The sequence below is a fragment of the Pocillopora damicornis genome, chromosome 2 (genome assembly GCF_964200805.1).
Source record: "Pocillopora damicornis chromosome 2, jaPocDami1.2, whole genome shotgun sequence".
NCBI lineage: Eukaryota > Metazoa > Cnidaria > Anthozoa > Scleractinia > Pocilloporidae > Pocillopora > Pocillopora damicornis.
Window position 1 is genome coordinate 25,851,400 of NC_142671.1, and position 22,368 is coordinate 25,873,767.

The window sequence follows — 22,368 nt, forward strand, 5'->3', positions numbered from 1 at the left end:
TTTATTTAAAGGAAACTTTGGAATTATGCGACTGATGATATTTACTAGTTAAAATGATAATTAGGTAAACTAAGTCTCGTCAGTCGCTTTTTAATAATTGCGGTACAGTGTTCTGATCTACGGTTGTAGTCAACCGATTTTTTTTCCTTTCAAACTTGTTTACATTAAAAGGCGACGTTACAATCACATTAAGCTACACGAGAATGGTTTTAACAGAAAGGTGCACATTTATTTTCTAAATCCACGGCAATTTGCTATCTTCATTTTATTCTATTTTCATTCAACCGTATTTTATATTGAATGAATTTGCGTGTTTCCTACTCAGTAAAAGCAAACGAGAATTTTCTTTCAACTCACATAATTCTTATCAACCATCACATTTTTGAAATTTTTTTTTAAATGATGTAAAGCAAAATGAATTCTTGCTATGGACACCTTTTCTTCCACAGATCAAAACATTTATTTTTTTTACTAAAGTAATTAGTGAGAATTTACATAAAGACCAAACAACTAATCTTCACTGATAAGGGCCTAAATTCTCCAGACCAGATCACTGTACAAAATAACGCTGTTTTAACCTTTCGACACTGTAGCTATTTTAAGATAAGTTGGAAAAAATCCACAGTTAAGAAACCTATTTTGTTATCATTTTCAGATATGCGCTTCCCTGATCTTAAGTGAGGTAATCTATTTTGAGAGTAAACTATTCTGTGATCAGGCTGATGCATTGTAATCAAACACAATTTTTGCAGAGAAAATACCTTTTTTTATTATTTGTTCTTGGATAACTTCGCTACAGAAAAGATATTCTAGCTGATTTCACTATATCCTTAAGTACAGGCCTTCTTTTTGGTGAGTGAGAGCTCAGTTTTTCTTCCTGAAAAATTTGACCGTCGCTTTACAATTGTTAGACAAAGGAAGGTTACGCAATCGTGGCGACTTTGTTGGCGGAGAACTAATTTGCGTAACTAATGATTCAATTTTACAATGTGTGTATCCCTGATGGATGCTTGGTAAGTTTCTTAATCAATAAATCAATCATTTTTGTTTTAAACTGTCTGTTTAAAAGGAAACCAGAAATATCATAATGCCAAACAGCTGATATTATCACGATGGTATATAAATAAGTGAATGGAGCTTTTAAAACGGAAAACTGAACTTCAACAGAAAAAATCAAATCGAAATCTCTTACATGTAAGTCGCGGAGATCGGGCCTTCGGCTAATACTCGTTAAAAAGCTAAATTTAGTACCTGCTAAAAGAAGTAAGCCTTAGTAAACAAAACCTGGTTTATGGTAATTACACGATGCCTATTGTTTGCTTACAGGCGGGACTTCGGACTTTGTTTTTCACAAATACACTAACTTACACGGTCAACTTTGTTAAATAAAAACAATGGAAGGTTGTTGTTCGTTCAAGTCGCTTATCGGCGGAGTTTGTTGCTACAACACTAGAGATCGAAAGCGTGAAACGGAAATTGTTCCTTTACTTTCATGCACCAAGATTTACCGGTCCTGGAGATGAGATCGACCTTATTTTATGCCGAGCGCACATACATCGGCCCCTCTTTAGTTTAAGGTTTTAAACGATACTTGGGTCTGTTAACAGTGGTTAATAGTACCACTCCCTTTTGCAAGCCCCACCCATTGGCCACGGAACGTAGCATCCCTGCCTCACATCCCCACCACTGTGTTTTGTAGCATGGTGCAGCAAAAATGTATAAAAGGTTCTCTTTCATGCTATTTAGGGTATTCCTTGCAATTTTTAGTGGAGAGAAAAACACCCCTGACGAGTACGAAAGGTACAGAGCGCCAAAAAAACAAGAATAATAATTGTTTTTCATCAGAAAAAAGATGGCACTATTACAAAAATGGTTACAGAATAAAATATTTTGTAGGTTCCAAGAGTTCAGTTCTGAAAGTGCTTAATTATATGGAGTTTTGCCCTTCGCCTACCCCCTAAAGTTCCTTTGTCACCGGTATTGCGTAACAACCCAAATGCTTAGGGCGTACATGTTTGTAGACAACTCAGTTTAGCATTGAACTAGACCCTGTGAGCAGGGTAACTAGGATACCTGGATGGTACTGGATCCTTGGAATCAAGTGTAGTGATACTACGGGTGTCAGACTAGTATACTGAAATAGTGCGCTCAAGTCTGGCCAAGGGCATACTTTTTTGTAGGGTGGGTGGATTACTTGAAACATTGTGAGTGATGTCTACATTCTTACAAAAGGAGAGAAGAATATTAATGTGGGAAAGAACGAAAATGTCGAATTACCTCACTCACAGGTGGTAGATTATGTGTGTTTTGCGAATAAATGTATTGGTGCCACAGACACCTGTTAGTACAAAATGCAGACAGCAGACTGCAGACCGGATACAAAATATAGACTGCAGACTGCAGAGTGGGTACAAAATGCAGACTAAGACTCTAAAGAGATTTTACGTCTAGTATATAATAACATGTCATCTTACAGCTTACCGAGCGTCACGCAATCGCTTTTCTGCGATCCGCCTTCACGATTATTTGCACTATTGTGAGATATTCCTGGCCCATTTCTTGATGAAAATCGATCGCAATATTATTTCAAGCCTTCAATATAGTCTTCTTACTTTGCGCGCGAGTTGGTTAGTGTGATGTCTGTACAGATTTTACCAACGTAATAAAAGTAGATGACGTGAATAACAGTGATGGTATAGAAAGCTTAAAACGGCAGAAATCGCCAGAAAATACAACAGATACACAGGGTATGAGTAAGTTTTATTGATTTTACGAGAAAAAATGTTCGTATTTCGAAATATGTATCGTTGTAAATCGACCATACTTCGTTCCCTATACTATTCCTTATAACGTGCAGCTCCTCTCGTAACTTAAGACCGAGTCACACAACGCGTGACGCGTTCATGAATTAATCGTTGGCTTTTTCTCGAGACGTGACCTTGGGCTGCCTGTGACAAGACAATTGAGTAAACAATATTTAACATAATAACATTATACACAAAAAAACACAGGGTTTTGGTTCACGTATTTATTAAAAAAGAATATCCATACAACTACAATGGAAACAGACATAAGATTCACCTTTCTGATCGTGAAATTATTACCATTCGTACTGTTATCGTAGTCACGTTCCTTGCCATCAAGTGAATCCAACATGTCGTCTTTCTTCACAAGCAGTTTGCATCCACTATAGTTATTTCTTCAGTCTCACGGTAGTAGTGTTGTTCAATAGATTGCATAGAGTATATGCAGTTTGGTTTCAGATTTCAGATTTTGCTTTTTACAACAAGTGAACGTTTTTCAACTAAGACATTGGCATACTTAGCATACAAGGCATTCAAGGCTTTCATGGCTTTCAAGCGTTCGCGACTCAATCCGTTCCAAAATTACCGCTCAATAACATCTTTCACTGTGGATTAGCCGCGATTAATACGACTTGTATATGCGTCTGTAAGTATTTTGCGCGTTTGCGCCATAATGCTTCAGGAGATCGCAATCCAAATACGTTGAAATACAAAATAAATGATCAAAGAGTTTTATAAGCAAAATCTCGTGATTCGTCATGTGACCCGGCCCTGTCTGTGCATGACAACGTTAATCATCATCAAGATAACATGCGTGATCCGCATGTGAACACCTCATTGGATCACTGTTGGTTGTCATGGTGTTGAGGGCCCAATGACCTCTGGGTACTATTGCGCAATTTTTCCATTTTGTGGCGGAGGAAAAACTAGACCCTGTGAGCAGGGTAACTGGGATACCTGGATGGTACTGGATCCTTGGAATCAAGTGTAGTGATACTACGGGTGTCGGATTAGTATACTGAAATAGTGAGCTCAAGTCTGGCTAAGGGCATACACCTATTTTAAAACATAGGCATGATATGCATGCAAGAGTTATTTTTTGTAGGGTGGGTGGATTACTTGTGGTCTACATTCTTACAAAAGGAAAGAAGAGTATTAACGTGGAAAAGAACGAAAATGTCGAATTACCTCACACACAGGTATTTTGTGGTAGATTATGTGTGTTGTGCGAATAAATGTAACCAAAAGTAAACTGTATTGGTGCCACAGATACCTGTTAGTACAAAATGCAGACAGCAGACCGGATACAAAATATAGACTGGAGACTGCAGAGTGGGTACAAAATGCAGACTGAGAATCTGAAGAGTTTTTACGTCTGGTAAATAATAACATGTCATCTTACAGCTTACCGAGCGTCACGCAATCGCTTTTCCTCGATCAGCCTTCACGATTATTTGCACTATTGTGGAAAATTCCTGGCCCATTTCTTGATGAAAATCGATCGTAATATAATTTCAAGCCTTCAATATACTCTTCTTATTTTGTGCGCGAGTTGGTTTGTGTGATGTCTGTACAGATTTTAGCAACGTAATAAAAGTAGATGATGTGAATAACAGTGATGGTAAAGCGAGCTTAAAACGGCAGAAATCACCAGAAACTACAACGGATACACAGTTCGCGACTCAATCCGGTCCAAAATTACCGCTCAATAACATCTTTTAGTGTGGACTGGCCGCGAACAATACGACTTGTGTATGCGTCTGTAAGTATTTCGAGCGTTTGCACTATAATGCTTCAGGTGATCGTAATCCAAACACGTTGAAATACGAAACGACCGACAAAAGAAAATCTCGTGCTCGTCATGTGACCCGGACCTGTCCATGCATGACAACGTCAATCATCATCAAGATAACACGTGATCAGCATGTGAACATCTTCACCCTCATTGGATCACAGTTAGTTGTCATGGTGTTGAGGGCCCAATGAACTCTGGGTACTATTGCGCAATTTTTCCATTTTGTGGCGGAGGAAAAAAAAAAAACTAGACCCTGTGAGCAGGGTAACTGGGATACCTGGGTGGTACTGAATCCGTGGAATCAAGTGTAGTGATACTACGCGTGTCGTACTAGTATACTGAAATAGTGAGCTCAAGTCTGGCCAAGGGCATACACCTGTCTCAAAACATAGGCATGCTATGCATGCAAGAGTTATTTTTTCTAGGGTGGGTGGATTACTTGAAACATTGTAAGTGGTCTACATTCTTACAAAAGGAAAGAAGATTATTAACACGGGAAAGAATGAAAATGTCGAATTACCTCACACACAGGTATTTTGTGGTAGATTATGTGTTGTGCGAATAAATGTAACCAAAAATAAACTGTATTTGTGCCACGGATACCTGTTAGTACAAAATGTAGACAGCAGACTGCAGACCGAATACAAAATATAGACTGCAGAGTGGGTAAAAAATGCAGACTAAGAATCTGAAGAGTTTTTACGTCTGGTTTATAATAACATGTCATCTTACAGCTTACCGAGCGTCACGCAATCGCTTTTCCGCGATGAGCCTTCACGATTATTTGCACTATTGTGGAAAATTCCTGGCCCATTTCTTGATGAAAATCGATCGTAATATAATTTCAAGCCTTCAACATAGTCTTCTTACTTTGCGCGCGAGTTGGTTGGTGTGATGTCTGTACAGATTTTACCAATGTAATAAAAGTAGATGACGTGAATAATAGTGATAGTAAAGTAAGCTTAAAACGGCAACAATCGCCAGAAACTACAACGGATACACAGGGTATGAGTAAGTTTTATTGATTTTTCGAGAAAAATCTTCATATTTCGAAATATTTATCGTTGTAAATCGACCATATTTCGTTCCCTATACTATTCCTTATAACGTGTTCAAATTTTCAACGGTTCCTAGAATAACTTACTCTGAGTCACATAACGCGTGACGCGTTCGTGAATTAATCGTTGGCTCTTTCTCGAAACGTGACCTTGGGTCGCCTGTGACAAGACAATTGCGTAAACAACACTAGACATAATAACATTATACACAAAAAACACGGGATTTTGGATCATGTATTTATTAAAAAAGAATATCCATACAACTACAATGAAAATAAACATAAGATTCACCTTTCTGATCGTGAAATTAATACCATTCGCACTGTTATCGTAGCTACGTTCCCTGGCATCAAGTGAATCCAGCATGACGTCTTTCTTCACTAGCAGTTTGCATCCATTTGAATTTTGTTCTTCAGTCTCACGGTAGTAGTGTTGTTCAATAGATTGCATAGAGTATATGCAGTTTGGTTTCAGATTTCAGATTTTGCTTTTTACAACGAGTTTACGTTTTTAACTAAGACATTGGCATACTTGGCATTCAAGACATACAAGGCATTCAATGCTTTCATGGCTTTCAAGCGTTCGCGATTCTGTCCGATCCAAAATTACCGCTCAATAACATCTTTTTGTGTGGATTAGCCGCGAACAATACGACTTGCGCATGCGTCTAAAAGTATTTTGAGCGTTTGCCCCATAATGCTCCAGATGATCGTAATCCAATTACGTTGAAATACAAAACGACTGACAAAATAGTTTTATGAGCAAAAATCTCGTGTTCGTCATGTGACCCGGCCCTGTCCGTGCATGACAACGTCAATCATCATCAAGATAGCACGCGTAATCAGCATGTGAACACCTCATTGGGTCACAGTTAGTTGTCATGGTGTTGAGGGCCCAATGACCTCTGGGTACTATTGCGCAATTTTTCCATTTTGTGGCGGAGGAAAAAAACAAAAAAAAAAAAGACAAAAAAACAAAGGCATTTTATGACTGGGCTACCACAGGTATCCCAGTAAAAAAGACAAAAAAACAAAGGCATTTTATGACTGGGCTACCACAGGTATCCCAGTAAAAAAAACAAAAAACAAAAGCATTTTATGACTGGGCTACCACAGGTGTCCCAGTAATTAGACTGTCAGATGTAATCTTTTGGTGCATTGTAAACTGAGCAATACTCGCAGTCAACTGAACCGTTGAATAAGATGCCACAGTGAAGAAAGATATCGAACGTTTGACGACAAGATGGTGTTCGACAGGGTTGGTGGTTTCATCGGACGTTATCATTTATACAGACCTAAATACGACGAACAACAAGAGCATCACACTAAAATGGTCTCTGGATCGGTCTTCTGCGGTAAACGAGGTTAGAGCATTTGGAAATATGTTTCTATGTACATTTTTCGGCCTCATATTGGTTGAAACATTTTAAAATATGTGTGACTCGCGACTGGAATGTTGACCGCAAAAGGTCAAATAACTGCATTTTAACGGACTTTGAAAAGCTTTTGTAGCGCTCTCAATCATTTGCCCAAACAAATTTTTACAGTTATATGGAGAACATCTTTTCGAAATTTAACCACCAAAAGCTTAATCCATTTGAAGGTTTAGCACATGGTGAAATTTAATTTTATTCACGAAGTATTTTTACTGAAGAGAAATGCATGCTTTCGAAATTAAATTATTTTAAGCGCAAAGAAGAGCGCAATGTTTACAAAAATCATTTCGTGAGGTCTTAGGAGATCGAAAAAGAAGATTTGAGTGTTTAAAAGAAGAGATAGTGATCAGTTTTTGCACGCGAAGCCCTCTAACTCGTGCAATAATTTCCTCCAAAAAATGACGATTTTAACGGAATTTCGTTATTTGTATTTTTTTCTGAAATAAATAGGTATTGCGCCAAAAAAAGTATCCGGTGATTTTAGTTATAGCCTAGCCTATCTAACATTAAAATAAGAAAGAAATCGACTTTTCCACCCTTGCCGCGATATGTTTAGTTTTTATAGACAAGCGCTCTTAAGGTTGATATCCTTTGCAGCTGTGAATAGAGGGTTTCAGATCGTAGATGTCGATAATGGCTTAAACTATTTTAAATAGTTCAAGTTATTATATGCGTAGCAAAGATTTTAATTTACCTCGATTTTTCAAACACTTCTACTTACGGAAAAAATACTTTTCTTTAGACCTGCACCATGGGTCAGACTATACAACCAGGCAAACCAGACAAACAACCTTCAGGCCTCAAAAAACACCATAAGAAAACTAGACATCAGTAGTAATTTAGATCGTATAGTGAGTGTTGCTACCTTTATAGGAAAATGATTTATATTTTTGATTCAGATTATAGATTATAGATTTTAGATTGTAAATGTGAGATTAAAATAATCTCTGTGCAGTCGATATAAAACTCTCAATTAATATTTCAATGTTTTATTGTCGGCTTAATTTTATGTTGGCTATATATAGTGCCCCCAAATAGCTCGTACCTAAATACATTTGACACTGAAGTAAATGTTTGTTATTAATTTAAACGTCTGGCTAAATTTCTATTTGTTAAGAAAATGAACGGAAGGAGTACGAGGAACCAGAAAGCGGATGCAAACGAGCACCTTTGTGACCCGTGCTTAGGCTTTGTAAAAAACAAGGTAAGACATGCTTGTTGTGGTCGCACACTCTTGGCGCATGTTTATAATTAGTGATAACTTTCAAATACAGCTGGGAGAGTGCTGAATGAGCGCTCAAATCGACTTTCTTTCCAAGAGTTCATTCATTTTGCGATGAAAAAATCAAGGAGGCGGTTAGAGAGTATCGATGGCAGAGAATGAAGATAAACGAAAAGTCCGTCAAGCGAGAGACCTTTACAAGGAAACAATGGAAACGTTACCTGCAGATTGTGTTTCTGCGATTTTTCCTTAAGATAGGGTTCTGAAACCACTTTCATTGATTCGCCGCGCGTCGCTGATTCAAAATATTTCAGGTTCTAGCGGCTTTTGCCATCTTCAGTTTCTTCGCCAGTGTAGTCCCCAACCTAGGATGGCAGCAACCACCCGGGGAAGGATCCGATGGCCAAGAAAATCTTTCAGTTTCAAGAAAGCGCTTCGTTATTCCTCGAATGACAATGGCGTCAGTTTTTCGGTGTCAATCAAGGACTTAAAGCGTGTCCCTTCTTGTCGCAGGTGAAAGTACCCTGTCATTCGATTACTCACCAACCGGGAGGCGATCAGAAACCTTCCTTGGATTCACTCCCTTCCTCGCTAGAACTAAGATCGTAAAAACAGCAACACTATTGCCGAAGCCCGTGGACAGGTTGGCTCAAACATTTTTCTGTTGACGCCTGGTCCTGGTACTGTTAAGAAGTGTGAAATCTGTATGTTAAAAAGAGTTAAATGTTTCAATTTCTAGAACTTCATCTCAAAAGTGATCATTTATACCAATTTTTAACATGGCTTTGATAACCTGGTAAAGTTCCTTGGTCGGTCTTCTACCATGATAACATAATATACCATTAAACACTCTTTTTATTGTAAAAGATGAGCGAATAAATAGCAACAGGAATTTCATTAAATCAGACGATAGTATCTCTGACTTATTTCAGTTAGAGATTCGTGGGTTTGTCTATGTGTTAGGATGTCTCCTTAAAAGAGAATGGGATGTTCGAACAAATTTTCCAGCCTTTAAACTGATAAAGCGGATGTTTTGTGGCTATTTCAAGGCTGTGGCGTTGTTAGGTAACCCGATGTCATGAAAATGATCACGATCTGGCATTTTTACATTATACTAAAGAAACAGACAGAAAAGTTCCATCATGTCGGAAGCTCAGAGCCATCAAAGAGTTTAATTCTGAAATAAAAGAAACCTGTGCGTGCTCCCTGAGGTATTCAAAAGTTCATCCTTAGTCAGTTGAACTTTTTTCTTACATAAAAATTCCATTTTTTTGACTCACATAGCTTCAAAAACAAGTTCGTAAACGCTCTTGTCTTCTTTTTATTTTCTTTTTTATTATTTGCTTTCGAAAAGGTAAGCTATTGTAAAAAAAATTTCCCAAAACTCCCGAAATCTCTACACATAGCTTCAAAAACAAGTTGAAAATTTTTACAAAACTCCCTAACTCTTTGGTCTGGAATTCGCCTCCTTCCTCACTTCGCTCAATCTGAAAAATTTTGCCTCCGAGCTCATTTCTATGACTGTTGAAAGCAAAAAGAAAGAATGTAACCCTTGCTGAGGAGGGAGATCATAAACTATGTAACAATTGTAATATTACATTCATGCTCTTGTCAAAGTCAACAGAGCGTTGATAGCGAAGAATGTTATAAGCTTCCTAAAATTTTTAATTTGCAAAGATGTTTTCTTACTTACAGTTGAAGTACCAACCATTATCAACATTCTTGGATCCACAAAAAATCTGAATTGAATGGAAATATCACCCCTGATCTCTTCGTTTCTGTTAAGAATTCACTAGCGGGTGGAGGTGTGATTTCTGTGACAACACACACACAACAGGTGAGCTGAGGGTATTTTAGTCCATTTAAGAATATTGAAGGCATCTAATAATACTTTTCTTGGGATCAAGTTTTATCAATAAAAGAGAAAGCTCATCACTCAAACAAAATTAGAAAGAAACCAGACGTTAGTATCATGTTCAATGCACAGCTTTATTGCTACTTTCACTCTTAAAAAGGCTGATAAACACTCATTTATCAAATATATCAAAATTGATAAACAATCCCTAAATCTGAACCTTTTTCTTCGATTTTTGAGCAAATACTATCACTACACCAATGCATAAGCAGCTGAGACTCTTGGTCATTACGCTTTTCGTTTTGTGTCGCTATTTCTACACCCACTTGTACAAAGCGCTGTTTATGTTGTACTTCTGATTTTTGTAGTTTGCCACTGCCAGATAAATATGACCTTTGTACTCAAATGATGTCATATCATGAGCTCCATGGGTGGAAATCTCTTGATACTTGATGAACTGTGCTCCAGAGGCCTGGTACACAACTGACTGAGTGTTATGTTTCACGCTGCTGTCGTAGTGATTGGCCATACCCAAGTAGGAATGACCGCTGATCACGAATGGACACCAAGCAGCGGCTCCACGAGTAGGAATGGATTGGAAAAGAACAAACTTGGTACCATCCCATTTATAAATAAACGAGTCAGTGTTGTGGGAACTTCCAGAGTAGTAGCAGGCAAAAGCGAGGAATGTGTGACCATTGATATTGACAGACTTCACGTCAATTGCCCCATAAGTTTGAAGAGACTGTAGTTTGACAAAGTGTCCTCCTGACCATTTGAAGACAGTGGACTGAACGGAATACTTCTGTTGAGAGTTGTAATAGTTGGCGAAAGCGATGTAAGTGACATTGTTTATTTCAAATGTCGTACAACCAAAGACACCTTCAGTTGCTATCTCCTGGAACTTGTTGAACCTGACGCCATTCCATTTGTAGATGACTGATTTTGTTGAGTGGGTACTTCCATCATGATGATTTGCCACTGTGAGATATTTTTCTCTACTTAAAGTGAAGAACTTGAAGTGTGCAGCTCCTTTTGTTGGTAATTTCTGAAACACCACAAACCGCCGTCCGTTCCATTGGAAGACGACAGAGTCAGGTCGGTACGTACCATCCCAATGATAAGCCACGGCAAGGAAATGTTTATCAGCGATAGAAAAGTACTCAACGCCATGTGCACCTCTAGTTTGCAGGGTCTGGTACAATGTGAACTTTTCAGTCGGTTCATCCATCTTGTAAACCACGGAACTTGTCTTGTGTTTCTGAATATCTCCATTATAGTTGCCAAAAGTGAGAAACAGACTTCCATTAATGGTAAAATGTTGAACAGCTGCAGCTCCTCTGGTTGGCAAGTCTTGAACTTTCTCGAAGAAGTGGAAACCAGTGGAACATTCTTTGGTTAAAACAAAACAAATAGTTAACAAAGTTTGCCTCTCGTTCGTTGTTTCTGGTCATTCGCCTTTTAAAGGCGGCTCAAAATGGTTTCGTTGTTTTTATTCTACATATTTTAGCATACCGAAGCTTCAACAGTTTCCACTTTTTCGGAAATTTTTATACGACATGCGAAACTGTTGTTGAATAATTGTTCACTGACAATAATGTTGTCAAGGCAACACTCCATCCTCTAAAACAACGTCCTTTTTTTCATTTTGTTTTCCTGTTACTCGAAAACAAGCTCAGTGACCTTAATTCTCTATTACTGTATTGCAATCAGCATATCAGAACACAAATTTTTTTTCAGAGTTATACATAAATAGAACGACTTCATTTAGGGGGCTTTAAATCGCATGTATAGCAGAAAGATGAATATTGATTACAATTCAATGATAAAATATGAGGGTTGCCGAACCCGTCTTTTAGCCGAAGGCACATTAAGCTCAAATTAAGGATGTTTCCAAAATTCCGTATTCTTGCTAGTTAGTGTAATAAAATTAGATAATGATAGTTAAAAGATCAATAATTATCTGGTCATTTTTTGATGCCATTTTTAAGAGATCACATGACATGACATGTGAACTTGGACAATGCAATGAGTCGAACTCATTGCATTGTGCAAGTTGTTATTTTTCTGTAAGTTTTCACGATGCGCCGATCACACCTTATGAAAATTTTTGCGAAGAAAAGCTTTGTTTTTCCATGTGCCATTCTGAAATCATTTTAAGATCTTTATCGTCTTCTCTAGTACTCCGGAACAAAGAATATGTAGCACAGGGAACATCGAGTAAGAATTGGATCAAGATCGGAATTCACTCACTCACTCACTCACTCACTCACTCACTCATTTTGACGACAAAAACAAGTGAAAATTATTCCTACCGACTTTGCAACACCCGCTTTTCCCATAGGATGACGAGGAGCTCTGCAAAGAATCGTTAAAAATCTCGTTATCATTATTGTTTCATGCTTGTGTATGCTGAAGGACATCACAGAATAACTGAAAAAAAAGGATAAATAATAGTAATAAAAGAAAAAGGTAACAAATTGCTAGTTATAATATGTCATTACTTTAGGAGCACTCTAGGACTGTTACACTTTTAATTGATGATTTCTATCCATTATATCCCTCCATACCAGGTCATCACATGTTCCCGGCATTCCTTTCTGTCCCTTTAGTCCTTGTGATCCTTTCTCTCCAACAGATCCCCTCTCGCCCTCGATGAAAAAGCAAGCTTAAAAAAGGTTGTATAGCACGGAATTCAAGGGGAGAACTCGTTTCGCTATTCAAGTTTATCTTTTAAGCTGTGTTCGACGAAAGAATTTTCCATAACACCCTATGAAACTTTCTTTAGAAGACTTCCCTCCTGCTGAATAATGACTAATTCCTACCAGGTCCTACCAGGGGTTTCTGGTCCTACTATTATCGCAGTTTTTTTTCCAGGTCCTAGTTTAACTGAATGATTCAGTGAACTAACTTTGGAACTAGGACTACAATTCTTTCCCTTAATGTATTAGCAACATACTTCATTGTATTCATTGACAGTGTCAAAGTCAGATAAATCTCCAATACGGGGAAATTTAGAAGCAAGAGAACTCTTGCAGTTCAAAATAATGAGATGTTCCCCTTTGCAAAAATCAAACTCTATAACTGAATCTTCATGGCTGGGATACCTACAGTAATCAAGATTTAAACATTCCAACCAAATATTTGGTAACAGTTGAAGTGTCAATCAGATCAAAGCCAAAGAAAAATTAGGCAGAAAATCACTTAATTTTTTGCATTTGACAGTAAAAAGATTATCATATCCTTAAATTAAATATGCCAAATATAAATTTTACCAACCTTGAAGCTAGCATTTACATTCACACCGTGTATGCCTGGTTCACCTTTTGCTCCCTGGATAATTAAAAATGAATCGAAATAATCTCTCGATAACCATGACAACCGTTTGATTGATGTACTTATGAGTACACCACTAACAAGAAGAGGTACGTCATAAACAGTTCAACACATTTGTATTCTCAAGTCCGTTTCAAAGTCTTTTTTTTTTTTTTTAATTATCGGTTTAAAAATAAATAACCTTTGCTCCAACCGTTCCATCGCGTCCATCTCGTCCTATGTTGAAAATATTGGCGATCAGTTCAAATTGTGAAAACACAGATAAACGAAAACAGCAGCAAAAGTCACGCCTTAGACAATCACATCTTCGACATGATACTTCTTCTGTTTCAACTTTGTAAATAGTTTCACATGTTACACCTTCGTTTCCCAAGGTATCTATTATTGACAGTAATTTTCAGCCATTCAACCTCGTTGTAATATTAAATTGACACAAGTAATCATCACGTTACTAGGTTTTCGTTTCTTTTTCTCCCTAAATTCTCATGAGGGACCAATTAGTGAGTCAGCCAGAGGATTTTGGTGGTGTCACGATAAAATTTACCTGATCCTCCCCCAAGGCTCTGTAATAGTCTCATGAGTCCCCACCCCTACCCCCATTGGCAGCTGATTGGCAGTTATTTTGCTCTAGTCCTCCCTTACCAGTCTGTTGGCGATGAATGATCGCCTATCTGTACCCCTTTAAAACCATGTGATCCCCCTATAGTCCTTCCCCCCCCCCCCCGCAGAAAATTAATAACAACTCGTCCCTTCCACTTTTGTTTGTGAAGGAATTCATGTTGAAAATATTTCCCTTCTAAATAAAAAATCCACTTTGAATGAATAACTACATCACCGTTTATTCCATCGCGTCCATCTCTTCCTGCATAAAAAGCAAATCGATTTTCTTTTGTTAGGTAGGAAAACAAACAGTTTATTTTTATGGTGAAAGGCTATTTATTTTAAGTCAATAAATCTATGAATGAACCATAAAGTAACACTCACCATTTTGTCCATCTTTTCCGTCTTTCCCTGTCCAGAAATTAACAGAAACCAAACATCAGTGAAGAAACTCGAATTTCTTTCTTTCTCGCCCGTATGAGCAGATGTAAATAAATATATGCGTGTTACGGGTACTGAAGTATTTTTATTATTATTAATACTAGGTAATCATCAATGTACTGAAAAAGATGAGATTTTTGTTTTAATTTTTACCCACCATCTTTACAATATCCAGCTTGCGAAGCACAGCAGTTTGATTTTCTCGCTGTTCCATGACTCTGTTGAAAGTTTATAAGTAAAAACGAAAAGTGTTCACATAAGTTATGAAATCAAGGGGCTGTTTGGGAAAATACACGCTCGATCAAAACACAAAAATTCTCACTTTCACCCGAATTCCAATTCGACTACAGTTACCTTAAGCTTAGTTATCAATTTGGTTACCTGATTAGCAGATTTGTTCTGTGATTTTGCAACGGAACTCAACAAAAAGGCAAGAGCCAACACAAAGAATAATCGAAACATTTTCACTCTCAGCGCCCTCCGATATGAAATGGTAGACGAATCAGTCAACATACAGGGAACAACTTTCCAACTCTGTTTATTTTATCCCATAACAGGAAAATTCTGGATGTTCAAGGGCTTGTGTTATGAATAGTGTTTTACAATTCACAATGAGAATTTGTAGTCTATGGATTATGATATGCTAACTGACTGACTACAATGGGCTTCTTATGTCTCCTTAAAACATAGTTATCTTGAGCAGTGATCTGGTATGGAGAATTTAGACCCTTATCAGTGAAGATGAGTTATTTGGTCTTAACGTTAATTCTCACAAATAACTGTAGGTAAAAAATAAATGTTTTGATTTGTGGAAGGAAAGGTGTCCACAGCAAGAACTCAGCTCGCTTTACATCATTTTAAGAAATTTTTCAAAAATGATGGTTGATATGAATACTGAGAGTTGAAAGAAAATTCTCGTTTGCTTTTGCTAAGTAAGAAACACGCAAATCAATCAATCAATCAATCAATGTAAAATACGTTTGAATAAAAATAGAATAAAATAAAGAGAGCAAGTTGCCGTGTATTTAGAATATAAGTGTGCACCTTTTTGTTAAAAACCATTCTCGCACAGCTTTATGTCTTTGTAACGTCGCCATTTACTGCAAGCAAGTTTGAAAGGAAAAAAAGCGATTGACGGCAACTGTAGATTAGGACACTGTACTGCAATTATTCAAAATCGACTGACGAGACTTAATTGACCTAATTATCACTTTAACTAGCAAAGTATCATCAGTCGCATAATTCCAAAGTTTCCTTTAAATAAAATTATTTTCCCAATAGAGCATCACTTGAATCTTTCGGTTCTCGGATCAAGCAGTATTTATGGGACAAACCCTTTTTTAGAGGGTTTTTTTTTATTTCTTTCCTCCTTAGCCTGGTTTATTAAAAAGAAGACGTGTAATTCAATATGAAATAACCTTGCTCATATTGAATGCTATATGCGTATTATCCTGTGTTTTTCCCGTGTAGTGCTATGCTGACGTGTCTAGATGATCAGAAATAAAATTTGCATATTTCTTGTCAACTGTCCGTTCACTCGGTTTACTAAAACCGTCCAAACTGAATCCAGAGTAAAGGCTCGTGAGTTTTAGAGCTGGGACTATGATTTATTGTAACAAAAAATAATTGATTGACAAGGTTTCCAAAGGCAGAAGGGAATGATCAAGGTCTTTTGTTTACCTTAGCTATTCACTGTTACAGAACAAAAAAAAATTGTGAATAATTAAATACTGTGATATCTGAAAAGGATAAGTTAGTTTCAGGTCTAAGTATCTAAATGACATAAATTTGAGTCCTCAAGCCCATAATTAATGAAAGTGCTATTTTCATTTTGCTCTGGTGAACCTAAAGGGCTCTTCGCCACACTTCACAGAATTTCCATACAACAGACAGGTTGTTTACCGAAGGGATTATTCGACAAGATTGTATTAAGATTCCAAATGAAGAAGAACTTGTAACATAACAGCCTTTGCTTCACCTCAAGAACCGTGCTTTACATTGAACATGAAATGAAAACGCTGAATACATAAAGCCGTCTCCTCAGGATTAACGAATAACGAAAACAACTGCGTTCTTTGGTAAATACAATATAGTTCCATGATTAACCGAGTTATATAGAAAACGATATTGAGGTCAACTTTACTTACATGATGGTCTCTTTTTTTACTCTGAGTCTCGATAAAACTATAACTTCATTTTCTAATGTTTAGGAATTCTTAGACTTGCACTCGGCATTTCATGGAATCGTTTAAGTTTCACAATCTATGGAAGGATTGATGAGAAAGGACATCGAAACACGATGTCAATTTGTTTAATTTTTCGAGAGTTGGATGAAAATTTTAAGAATTTGTTTACGCGTTAGGCGTCCTGAAATACCTTGTTCTCGTGTTGCGCTATGCTGACGTGTCCATATGATCATCAATAAAAATTGCTTATTGTGTATCAACTGTCCGTTCACTCGGTTTACTGAATTGACTGATATTAGGCTCGAAAAAATTAGTGCTGAAATAGTTATTTACTGAAACACAAAACCATCAGTAGAAAAACTGACGAAGGGAATAAGGTCCAGAAGGCTATCTTGCCACAGAACTGGGTGATATTTGGAGGGGGAGATGTTGGCGTTGAATCAAAATGTCACAGATTTGGTTCTTCAGGACCATAATAAAATCGTCATTTTCGCTAGGTTCTAGCGAAAAAGAGGACGTTTCGCAAGATTTTCAAATAATTGCTCAGTTTGCTCGAATAACTATTCCCTTGTTAACTGCCCGATACTTTTTACCCATTAACCGCTTCAACACTGTAACTATTTTTAAATAAGCTGGCAAAAATCTCCAGTTAAGAAACCTTTTTTTTTATCATTTTAAGAGATGCACTTCCCTGATCTTAAGTGTGGTAGACTATTTTGAGAGTAAACTAGTCTTTGATCAGGCTAATGCGTTGTGATCAAACACAATTGTGAACATGAAATCAACATGCAAATTTGGGTTTTACAGAGAAAATACTTTTTTATTATTTGTTCTTTTTTATGATTTCGTCACAGAAAAGATATTCGAGCTGATTTCACTATATCCTCAAGTGCAGGTCTTCTTTTTGGAGAGTGAGAGCTCAGTTTTTCTTCCTGAAAAGTTTGAACGTCGCTTTACATGTATTAGACAAAAGACGGTTACACAATCGTGGCGACTTTGTCGGCGGAGAGCTGATTTCTGAATCAAATGATTCAATTTTACATTGTGTGTATCCCTGATGAATGCTTTGAATAGCACAAGTAAACATTGTTTGGTTTACTTAATATTCTAGATAGACCAGTGATGGATATTCAAAAGACTGAAAACAGGTGAGTTGATAGTTTGTTCACAACGAGAAATAAAATTTGAGAGTTGTGTCCTTTTGATGTTAGCAAGATGAAGATGAGGTATGAATGTCTGTTATTTGTAAGTTTCTCAATCCAAAAATCAATCATTTTTGTTTTAAAATGTCTGTTTAAAAGAAAACCGGAAATATCATAATGCCAAACAACTTATATTATTATGATGGTATATATAGAGAATAATACATGGGCGCGTGTAGATAAGGAATTTCTCTTCGAGTGTTTAACTCGATAGCTCACGAGTGAGTGCAGCGAACGACTGAGATATCGAGTTGAACACGAGAAGAGAAATTCCATTTCTACAAGCAGCCATGCATTATTTTGTTTATCATATAAACACAATAGCCCTTTACTGAGAAGAAAGGCCGACTTCATTAATGAATGAAAATAAATGAATCGACAATCTCCGAATAACAATCGAAGAGTACGTTTGGTGCCAACTCTTAGAATGGAAAATGCGTTGAATCATGATCACAAAACCAACAATGGTCTAATTTTCAATTAACAAAATTCTCAATTATTGACTTTGTCCTTACCGACAGAAAAAGTCTTTCAGGTAAACGGCCAAAATGGGCCTATAACAAATCTTCCAGTTGTCGATTTTCATTCTCAGCTGAGAGAAATGCTAACACCAAAGCCACTGAAAACGTAACTTTCGATTTTTCTTTTAGTATATTGCTTTTTGTCCCCTTCTAAGAAAGTCACTGTCAGTCGGCAATACGGATTTTTCAGTGTTTTAGCCGCCATATAATTCGAGGAAGCTCCGATAAACAACTTGTACTGAGAATCGTGAAGGCTTTGCCGTTCATTCATCAACCTGACCGAGTGGCGCCAAAGGCGAGTGACGTTCAGCAGCTGATTGGCTATATCAACACAAGTGAAAAAATACGATATTTTTTCACGTGTGTTGTTAATAATAATAACAATAATAATAATAATAATAATAATAATAATAATAATTTATTAGTTGTATAGCCCTATTTACATGTACAGATCAATAGTGCTTTACACTGAATAAAAATTAAAAACCTTATATATCTAAATAAAATTTACAATAGTAATGGTAGCTAAAAATATATTAGAATAAATTATTTTAATGTAATATATCTGAGTTAATGATTACAAAAAGCTTCATTAAACAGAAACGTTTTAATAGCTTTTTTAAATTTATCCAAACACTTAATCATTCTAATTTCATGAGGAAGTCTGTTCCATAAGTATGGTGCTGCTGCCTGAAAAGACCGAGCTCCAAATGTCTTCAGCATCTTACCCTTAGGGGGCTCTAAGTAAAGACCGTCATTAGATCGAAGACAATAAGAAGATTTCGATTTAATAGATATAAGGCTGTTAATATATGACGGAGCTAAATTATGAACCGCTTTAAAAGTAAGTAGAAGAATTTTAAATTTAATGCGAGCCTGGATTGGAAGCCAGTGTAACTCATATATATAATAGGAGTAATATGCGAGTACCTTCCAACGTTCAATAGCAGTCTTACGGCTGCATTCTGTACACGTTGTACTTTAGCTATCAGTTCCTTTGAGGCACCATACAAAAGACTGTTACAATAATCTAATCTATTCGTTATAAACGCATGAACTAAAGTATGGAGACTGTCTTCGTGTAAATATTTCTTAATGCTTCTAATATTATGAAGATAAAAGAATGCAGATTTGGAAATATTTGTAATATGCTTAGACATGCTTAGGTTAGCATCCAACCAACAGCCTAGATTTTTAACCTCGGAGCTATTATTAATTACCGAGTTGCCAACGGAGATACTGATTGGCTGTAGTTTAGATAATTGTTGTTTGGAGCCTATTAAAATCAGTTCAGTCTTTCTATCATTAATTAACAGTCTATCATGAATCATCCACTTCCTGATCTTTTCAATACAGTTCTCCATTGCTTGCAAGACTTGGTCTTGAGATGTAGTATTAGGTTTAAAACTCAGATATAACTGGGTGTCATCAGCATAACAATGAGCACAAGGAAGCTCGTGTTCAATGATCTTAAAGAGCTTAGATGCATATATAATAAATAGAATCGGTCCAAGACACGACCCTTGAGGAACTCCGCAGCCTAAATCGAATGGGTTAGATATCGATCCCTCGATGTCGACTTTTTGCATCCTGTTATGGAGATATGACTCAAACCAGCTCAGGGCAGAATCAGCAATACCTAATTCTTCGTGTAGACGTTTGATCAGTATATCATGATTAACAGTGTCAAAGGCGGCACTAAGATCCAACATGACAAGAAGAGTGACCTCTTGTGAATTCATCTTCATTAAGATATCGTTAACAACTCGAAGAAGCGCTGTTTCGGTACTATGTCCTTTTCTGTAAGATGATTGCATTTCTGGATAAACAGAATTGTCTATCATGTGTAAATGAAGTTGATTATACACCGCCTTTTCGGTGAGCTTCGATATGTATGACAAATTACTAACAGGTCTGTAGTTACTAAGAAGTAGATGAAGACCAGCTTTTTTGAACAACGGCTTAACAAGTGCACATTTCCAGACATCAGCAAACACACCATCCACGAGGGATAGATTTATCATTTTTGTGATCACGGGAAGCAGGACATCAATGCAGCTAAAAACCAGTGAGGTGGGCATCGGATCAAAAGAACAGCTTTTCTTTGCGCTACCTTCGATAAGTTTCCGTACTTCGAGTTCAGAAAGTTACGGCATTTTTCAGGGCCGGAAATCCCTGCATAACACCACAGTTAATGTGATAAAAATGAAGGAACGAGGCTTTCAAAACGGAAAACTGGACTTCAACTGAAAAAATTAAAAGTGAACGGAGATTTCTAATCACTGAGTAAACAAGAAATGAACTTTCGACAATTGCTAATACTTTCGACTATGAATTTATAAAGATGTTTATATCATCATCGATAACTGACACTCCATCTATTTGTTCCCAGGAGGAATAACTTGGTGAAGTAATTTGGAAAATATAAAACATGTATTATGATGAAAAAAAAGAGCATTCGAAACATAAAATTTTTGTTTCACTACTGGGGTTTTGCTGCTTCAGCCCGAGGGCGGAGCGGCTTGACAACATAACAATGCCTTTTAAATATACAAAGGAAACATTGAACATTTAGAGCCAAAACGTTTTAGTAGAAGAACGAAAGAGCTTTCGCTTCAAATAAATTATTTTATAACAGAATTTACCAGAGCCAAACTGTGATTGAATATTGTCGAAGGGATCATCAATGGAGATCACTTATTAGTCTGTGTAGTTTACCAGAGAAAGGAACTCGTGAAACTATTCAAAATAATTGTTTTTGCCCACTTTTTCTTATTTGATAATTATACTTTGAACTACACACTAATTCTAAAACCTTGTTCAGTAAATTTATAAAATAGTTTCTCTTGGTAAATCCTGGATCCTTCCGCTCAGCTTTTTCCTCTGTTTACTTGAACTGTGTACAAAAAAATTATCAAATTAATGTTTCCTCCGGTCGTTAATTATGAATAGCTCAACTCTGATTCTCAATATATCAACATTTGTAGTTCATGAATAAATAAAAGGAGAAAGAAAAAGTTAGCGTTTCCAGGAATGCCATAATTTGCTGCGACTCATGCTTAAACTGAAAATACAATGTTACAGATGTGGCGGCGAAACAAAGACGAAATAAGTAATTTTAATTCATTTTGTTTTGCGATAGTCTGATTATAATACGAAAAATATAACCGTTGTCGTCATGGGTCTCGTTAAGTACCCTGTCCTGTCCTGGGTATCCTGTGTGAAAAGCGAAAGTGACAAGTTAGATTCGGAGGCGAGGCGTGGTTACAACTTAAGCCTTTCGTCTCTTTTCCTCCCTTTGTTTGTCTTTCATAAGTGCCAAGACGGCTTAAGAAGGTTAGATAGCAAAAAAGAACTGAAAAGACTTCCCTATAATTGTTTTCGCTGAAAGGGAGGAATGAGAGAAAAGTAGAAAGCGGGTGTAACGAATACCATAATATGCCCAAATCGAGGCTTGGTACTAAAACAAGTTAGGCCACGCCTATTGTGGTTACGCCGTCTTGGCGTGTATTTGGGATGAGAGAACCCTTGGAATGCAGAGGATAGTTTAAAATGAGCACTCAATTCGACTTCCTCTAAGAAAGAGAGTCCAACTTTGTTTATTTTGGTTCAGAATAGAACAATTCTTATTTGTATCGATTTTTGTACCGCCATGAAATATCTGGAAAGTGCATCCAGAAGTAGATCCTATGTTTGCACCTGCAAAAAGCAGTGGACGGCGTAAGAAATAGGGGGTTGTAAGAATGGTTAATCAAAGAATCTTCGGCGCACTAGTGGCGATTTCTGCAGCCGAGCAAGTGCAGTGGCGACTTGGAGATACGCACTCAAATCGACTTTCTTTCTAAGAGTTCATTAATTTTGCAATGAAAAAATCAAGGAGGCGGTTCACCGCGCAGAATGCCTGGACATCATT

The 22,368-nt window shown here is 37.0% G+C and overlaps 1 protein-coding gene across 2 annotated transcripts; it reads right to left on the minus strand.

The window, feature by feature from the left end:
* Window positions 1–10,284: 10,284 nt before the first annotated feature.
* LOC113683106 (uncharacterized) lies at window positions 10,285–15,739 on the minus strand. Of its 2 annotated transcripts, none has more exons than XM_089198044.1 (9): window positions 15,591–15,739; window positions 14,704–14,764; window positions 14,490–14,516; window positions 14,341–14,367; window positions 13,687–13,721; window positions 13,449–13,502; window positions 12,740–12,820; window positions 12,485–12,527; window positions 10,285–11,561 (listed from the first exon to the last, which is right to left on the minus strand). In XM_089198044.1, the coding sequence occupies exons 1-9, from the start codon at window positions 15,606–15,608 to the stop codon at window positions 10,486–10,488; spliced, it is 1,422 nt and encodes a 473-aa protein (XP_089054170.1). In that variant the 5' UTR covers window positions 15,609–15,739; the 3' UTR covers window positions 10,285–10,485. The 2 variants fall into 2 exon arrangements, with proteins under 2 accessions (XP_089054170.1, XP_089054169.1); XM_089198043.1 differs by lacking the exon at window positions 15,591–15,739 and adding an exon at window positions 14,928–15,112.
* Between the last annotated feature and the right edge of the window lie 6,629 nt (window positions 15,740–22,368).